This window comes from Alosa pseudoharengus, unplaced genomic scaffold (genome assembly GCF_046254945.1).
Source record: "Alosa pseudoharengus isolate Yale_2024_CS ecotype anadromous, Long Island Sound unplaced genomic scaffold, YU_APseudo_1.1 YU_APseudo_1.1_scf_14, whole genome shotgun sequence".
Lineage (NCBI taxonomy): Eukaryota > Metazoa > Chordata > Actinopteri > Clupeiformes > Clupeidae > Alosa > Alosa pseudoharengus.
The window spans coordinates 2719919-2727418 of NW_027468609.1; the positions used below are offsets into that span (position 1 = coordinate 2719919).

The 7500-nt window shown below is 49.6% G+C and overlaps 1 protein-coding gene across 1 annotated transcript in view; it reads right to left on the bottom strand.

Moving 5' to 3' along the window:
* brinp1 (bone morphogenetic protein/retinoic acid inducible neural-specific 1) overlaps nucleotides 1-7500 on the bottom strand; it is a 94267-nt gene that overhangs the window by 53393 nt on the left and 33374 nt on the right. Inside the window, exon 2 of the mRNA XM_076283138.1 lies at nucleotides 3228-3418. Within this exon, the coding sequence (XP_076139253.1) occupies nucleotides 3228-3418 (191 nt within the window). The remainder of the gene's footprint in view (nucleotides 1-3227; nucleotides 3419-7500) is intronic.

Genomic DNA, 7500 nt, shown 5'->3' on the forward strand with positions numbered 1-7500 from the left:
CAACAGGCATTGACTACCTCCAAAGAGCTATGTCTACTAACCAGGTAATAGCAACAGGCATTAACTACCTCCAAAGAGCTATGTCGACTAACCAGGTAATAGCAACAGGCATTGATTACCACCAAAGAGCTATATCTACTAACCAGGTAATAGCAACAGGCATTGACTACCTCCAAAGAGCTATATCTACTAACTAGGTAATTAACTACCACCAAAGAGCTATCTACTAACTAGGTAATTGACTACCACCAAAGAGCTATCTACTAACCAGGTAATTAACTACCTCCAAAGAGCTATATCTACTAACCAGGTAATTAACTACCTCCAAAGAGCTATGTCTACTAACCAGGTAATGCTTCACGATTCTCTCGAGATGTACCCGGATCGACGGGATCTGACATTTTTGTATTAAGGTAAAACACCTGCACAGTGTTGCTTTAAGGACAAGATCTGTGCTGTAAACAGCAGCCGCCGCCACATCCTGGGTCTGACTAGAACCTCGGCTCCCCTGCTGCGTTGTGTACCCTGAAGGTCTGCTGATTGTGTGTGTGTGTGTGTGTGTGTGTGTCTGCTGATTGAAATATGTTTAACCTTACTGGAACGCCAATGTGCCAGGGCAGTGCAAACAGAGCCATCCCTCTTAGTGACATTACACTTTTCATAAAGGACGTCTGTATTTAAAAGTCAGTGGAGTACCCTCACAGGACATGGCACCGTCTGTAAAATAAAGCTGCCACCCTGCGCGGTGAAATACGGCACCTCGGCCCACATCAGCATATGCATCACTGGCATGAGGAAGCCTGCAGTCATCGGCCAATTAGGCAAATGGAAAATTTTAATATGTATTAAACGCAGAGACAAGGCGGATGCTGCTGCAGGCGGATGGATTTGCAGCCCTGAGAAACGCCTCAGCGTCAGCAACAGCTCACGCACGCACACACACACACACACACACACACGGACACACACACACACACACACACACACACACACACACACACACACACACACACACGAGGGTTAGCATACACCCTGCACTGTTTAAGTTGCTCTGTGGGGGATGGGTGGAGCAGAAGGAAGAAGAATGGACGCTGCGGCTAACGGAGCGTCCTCGTTTCTCCACGGCCACTCTCCGCTTAGCGTCTAATAGCTGTGGGCCAGCTCTCAGTGATCTCCCCACTCTCCAGCGTTATCTGCCCACATAATGGCCCACTGTAATGCGCAGCGGGCAGATTGCTACCAGCGACTTCAGGGACATCATTCTCCCGCTCACCCTTGGGGTTCAACCCGATCTGCTCTCGTGTCACAGGATAGGAAAATGGAAAGATAAAAAACGATCAGGGAGAGACGGAAAGAGGGAGAGGTAGAGAGGAGGGAGAGAGGAGGGAGAGAGGGAGAGAGAGATAGAGAGAGAGAGAAAGAGAAAGAGAGAGGGGGGGGGGTGAAAAAGGGCTGACCCCAAAACCACATCAGAGACCTTGGGATCCAGGAATCTGCCGCAGGTTCTAATGTGGCGCTAACCGTCGTGTTGGCCAGAGCCTTTAGTCCACCTCGCTGTGGCGTTGACTTTTATTAAACACGAGCTCCTTAAGCGTCTTCTTTCAGCAGGCCTATTACATTTCTGTGTGCCATAATTAGTTCATTCATTTGAACTGCCTGACAGGCCACTGCACATGATACGGCAACTGGAGCCATCCGCCTTTACATCATCCCTGCGGCCTTTAACCAAAAACCAAATATGGCTTGTTGGACTTATTGAGTCTGACAGCTCTGTGTCAGAGAAGCGTTGTAACGAGAGGCAATCATTGCTTCATCCCGCTTTTGGAACAACCTCTGTAGCCTTAGAACAACCTCCGTAGCCTTAGAACAACCTCTGTAGCCTTAGAACAACATCCGTAGCTTGCGCTCGCATTTCAAACCTAATTATCCACAGCCTACGAGTAGATCTTTACCCAATGAGAGAGTGGCGAGTGAGTGGATCTTTACCCAATGAGAGAGCGGCCTGTGAGTGGATCTTTACCCAATGAGAGAGCGGCCTGTGAGTGGATCTTTACCCAATGAGAGAGCGGCCTGTGAGTGGATCTTTACCCAATGAGAGAGCGGCGTGTGAGTGGATCTTTACCCAATGAGAGAGCGGATCCAGCACATTGGTGTCTCTTGGGAGAAAAGGCCATTATTGGCTGCTAAGCTTGATGCCCAAAAGTCAGCTAAAAAATAACACGTTTTTACCCCATGTTGACTATGATGTCTCTAAGAGGATTAAGAGGAGATTCATGGGCAACTTAAATTGCATGTATTCTATGCCCCTCCCCTTTCCCCCTTTTCCCATGTCAACCCTGCACAGCTGAACACAGAGAGTGTGGATGTGCCTTTATGTGAGTATGTCCAACCTGTCTAACCGCCTATCTAACCTGACTCTAACCATGAGGCTGTCCGACTGACCTCCCAAACATGGCCGCCTATCTAACCTGACTCTTACCATGAGGCTGTCCTACTGACCTCCCAAACATGGCCGCCTATCTAACCTGACTCTTACCATGAGGCTGTCCTACTGACCTCCCAAACATGGCCGCCTATCTAACCTGACTCTTACCATGAGGCTGTCCTACTGACCTCCCAAACATGGCCGCCTATCTAACCTGACTCTTACCATGAGGCTGTCCGACTGACCTCCCAAACATGGCCGCCTGTCTAACCTGACTCTGTCCAGCTCAGCCCTGGTCACTGTGTGTGAAGGCTGCACTCTGCACTCCTGTGTCACAGGAGGTGAGCAGACATACTGGTATTTACCTCCAAGTGTTCATCTGCCCCACTGACCTTATCCAACCCTACAATACACACACATACACACACACACACACACACACACACACACACACAATATAAAATGCAAATATCCTGTTGTCTGTGCCCTAGTCTATGAAGTTGCTGGCCGTAGTAGATAGACAGACACAAACAGACAGACAGACGCACACACACACACACACACACACACGCACGCACACACACACACGTGAAATCCCCTGTCCGTCCTGCTGTTTGGCTGGCTGTCACAGCTCTGTGGACTGTGCGGTGGTCTGGACTCTGTCAGACTCATTTTGTATCGGTTGATAGAACAGAACATGAGCATGAGCCTCCACTGATTTAGTCAAACCGGCCAAAGCCCATATGGTCCCCCGACCCCTGCTGACCCCTGCTGACCCCTGACCCCTCCTGGACCCACTCACCTCCCAGCGTGGCGGAGATGAGGATATGGGTGCCGTACTTCTTGATGATGGTGTCGATGAACTGCTGGGTGGACGGCCGGCGGCCGAGTAGCCGCACACTCCGCTGGAACTCTGGCATGAGAGGCAGGGGGTTACGGATCAGATCCCTCCTCTCAATGGCAGTATTCCTCACCTTCCAACGCGCAAACTCCCTATGAGAGAAGAGACGAGGAGAGGAGAGACACAGTTAGAGATCTCAAACTCCCTATGAGAGAAGAGACACAGTTAGAGATCTCAAACCCCCAATGAGAGAAGAGGCACAGTTAGAGGTGGAGATGAGGAGAGAAGAGAAGAGACACAGTTAGAGGTGGATCTGAAACTCCCTATGAGAGAAGAGACACAGTTAGAGGTGGATCTCAAACTGAGAAGAGATGAGGAGAGGAGAGGAGAGGAGAGGAGAGGAGAGGAGAGAAGAGGAGAAGAGAGGAGAGAGAAGAGGAGAGAAGAGAAGAGAAGATAAGAGAAGAGGAGAGGAGGAGAGGAGAGGAGAGGAGAGGAGAGGAGAGGAGAGAAGAGGAGAAGAGAGGAGAGAGAAGAGGAGAGAAGAGAAGAGAAGATAAGAGAAGAGGAGAGGAGAGGAGAGAAGAGAAGAGAAGAGGAGAGGAGGAGAGGAGAGGAGAGGAGAGAAGAGAAGAGAAGAGGAGAGGAGAGGAGAGGAGAGAAGAGGAGAGAAGAGAAGAGGAGAAGAGAGGAGAGGAGAGAAGAGGAGAGAAGAGGAGAGAAGAGAATAGAAGAGAATAGAAGACAGGAGAGGAGATAAGAGAGAAGAGAAGAGGAGAGGAGAGGAGGAGAGAAGAGAAGACAAGAAAAGAAAAGAAAAGAAAAGAGGAGAGATAAGAATAGACTTGAATAACAGAAGCAGAAGAGAGCAGAAGCTAAGCTAAGGGGGGAGAAGTGGCATTCCCTTGTTTTTGCCCTCCGGTGTGAGAGGAGGCGCAGAAGGAAAGGAATCTCAGGCTGAATCTACAACGCAAATGAAGGCATCCACAATGATATCTCATCAGCACTATTGCCAGCTGCAGCTGACGCCAAAGCTGTGTGCACTGATGGTGTCTGCTTTAAGTATGTATCTGTTTTTCTCTGCATGTGTGTGTGTATTTGTGTTGCTGTTTTGTGTGTGTGTGTTTGTTTATGCAATGCAAGCAATGAGCAAGAGAGAAAAACAGAGTGAAAGAGAGAGAGAGAGAGAGAAAAGATGTGAAACTGACTGATTTTTGCGCCAGGGGCTATTTCTCTGCCCACTAATCTGCCAGTTGGCATAGATTACATCACATTTGTATCCGAATCACTATGTGTTCTCAACAATCCCCCTCCATAATGAAGTGACTGCTGAAGCCCAATGGAGATACAACAAAAAGAGAAATTGACTGAGCTCAATGTGAAAAGTGATTACCCACTCTATCACATAAAGCCTCCCAATGACGCCACAACAATAGACCCACTAGCAGCTGCATGAAGCCGGTGAAATGAGCTGGGGCTCATGGGCAGCGGGCTGACATGGCATCCTGGCAATCTGAGCCTCAGGAGCTGTCCATTCAGCACCCCCCCCCCTCTCTCTCTAACTGAGCCCCAAGAGCTGTCCATTCAGCACCCCCCCCCTCTCCCTAACTGAAGTGAGAAGTACCATGGACAGCACCTGTCAGCACTCGAGTGTGCGCGTCGCCTGTAATCAGCACGGCTGTTTAAGGGAGTCAGAGTCGGAGTGGGGGGGGGGGGCGGCGTGCGAGACAGAGAGAGGCTCCTTCTGGGCCCCGCGGCGGACACGGTGACGCGTCATGTGTCTGTCGTCTGTACCGCCGTAGTCAGCCGCGGCCTTCTGTTCCTCTCGCCAGACTACACAACCAGCAATCCACCACAGATTAGGAAAGAGAGACGAGAAACACAGAGGCTGCCACATGAGTGATAGAAATACAACAGAGTGTGTTTGAGCTGAAGCTGCATTCATTTCCTTCTGGGCCGTGAGAGAGAGACCGTGAGGAATGTTTATGATGTATGCATGTTTATTTATATGATGCATGTTTATTTATAGCGTCTCAGGTCTGTGCATATTCTGTAGCAAAACACACAACACCTCAGCTTACTCATGGAGGGTTGATTAAATATATCAAATGGTAGAATTCACTACAGTCCTCTCCAAAGCAAATAAGCACAAGTTCCCAAGGTCATCTAGAGGTGTTTTTTGTTGCGTTTTGTCTGCCTTCCTCCTACTCATGCAGACCCAGTAGTCTCGGGTGCTCACCAGGCGATATGTGCTAGCCAGCTCTCATTTGTGATTTCTCCTTTCATTTGGGCATCCTGTCCCCCTGCGTGCATTCAGTAAAATACACACACACACACGCACGCACACACACACACACGCACACACACACACACACACACACCCACACACACACACACACACACACACACACACACGCATGCACACACACACACACACACACACACACACACACACACACACCACCCCCGAGGAGGCACATGCGTGAGCACACCGCCAGGCCTCAGCAGGAAGCCTTCAGTGGTCAGGGGCATTGTGAAATCCCAACATCCCGGGGAGAGTAATTCTTTGATTTGTATTCATTGTCTGAAATAATCCCACGAGCTGCGCAGTTGTCCCTTTAATTTGGAGCCGAGACGAGCCTCGGGACTCACCCGGGAACGCCGCAAAGCTGTTTAGCAGGAGGGACTTGCAAAACAATTGTTAAAATTGGAAGGCCAAGGGGTTGGGACAGTAATGGAAATGTCACTTGGCAGTAGGGAGCAGTGTGCATCTACATGCGATTAAGCCTCTACCTGCACGGGGGCCAGCCCTTCCTGTGCCGAGGGTGCCAGAGCAATTTTGGATTTTGACACCTTTTTAAGGAGGCAGGTCTGCAAATCGCTCTCAACAGGTTTTTGTCCTCTGGCAATATAAGAGGATTTCTAGGCACGGCATACCTTTGGAAACACTGGCTAAATGTGAATTCAATTGTGCAGGCTGTCCTCTGTCTTACTGCATTCTACATGTTTTTTTTACCCTCTCTCTCCCTCTCTCTCTCTCTCTTTTCCTCTCTCACTCCCTCTCTCCCTCCCTCCCTCCCTCTCTTCCTCTCTCTCCCTCTCTCCCTCTCTCCCCCTCTCTCTCTCTCCCTCCCTCTCTCTCTCTCTCTCTTCCTCTCTCTCCCTCTCTCCCCCTCTCTCCCCCTCTCTCTCCCTCCCTCTCTCTCTCCCTCCCCCTCTCTCTCTCTCCCTCTCTCCCCCTCTCTCTCTCTCTCTCCCTCCCTCTCTCCCCCTCTCTCTCTCTCCCTCCCTCCCTCCCTCTCTCTCTCTCTCTCTCTCTCTCTCTCTCATACAGTACTCTGCTGTAAAGGCAGTGGTTTCATGACGACTGCTTCTCGCTGTCTCTGCTGTTTGAAATGTATCTAAGTGCTTTTTCTAATTGCTGCTATTCAAGGGAATGGGAACAAATGTATGCAGATTGCATTGTGTCTGCTTTTGCATCAACACATCTCAAGGCACAGCTCAAGGTAAAGTGGACCAGATAATGAGGCATATTAAGTCTCCATGTGAAATCTCTGGGGTGTGTGGGTGTGTGGGTGTGTGTGTGGGTAGGTGTGTGTTTGTGTGAGGAAGAGTATTCAGTCATTTACAGTTTTGTATGACTATGCGAAGGTTTTCTTTGAGTGTGCATGTTTGTATGTGTGTGTGTGTGTGCATGTTTGTGTGTGTGTGTGTGTGTGTGTGTGTACATACTGTAACACTGTCTGTGCATGTGCTTTTCAGACGACGTCATGTGTGAGCAATATAGGGCTTCAGAGCTGAGCTTATCTGTGCACCATGTACCGGCTCCTCATTGGAGCCCACATCTTGGCCCCCCATCAATAGCGGAATCTGTCCTAGTGTGTGTGTGTGTGTGTGTGTGTGTGTGTGTGTGTGTGTGTGTGTGTATTGTAGGGTTGGATAACGTCAGATCTTGGCCCCCCATCAACAGCGGAATCTGTCCTAGTTACAAAGGGGACTGTTGTGAGGAGCATCCTCCTCCACCTATATACCTCTGGCTTACCCCAGAACTCCATCAAAACATCCTCCTCCACCTCCCAGTGTTTCCGTCAAAGAGCCATTCTGCACAGAACAGGCGAATGATAAAGGACATCTCCACGTGTGTGTGGGTGGGCATAACTGTACATGTGCTTATGACCTTGTGTCTGTGTGTGTGAGGATGTGTATGTGTGTGTGTGTGTGTGTTTTCTATACA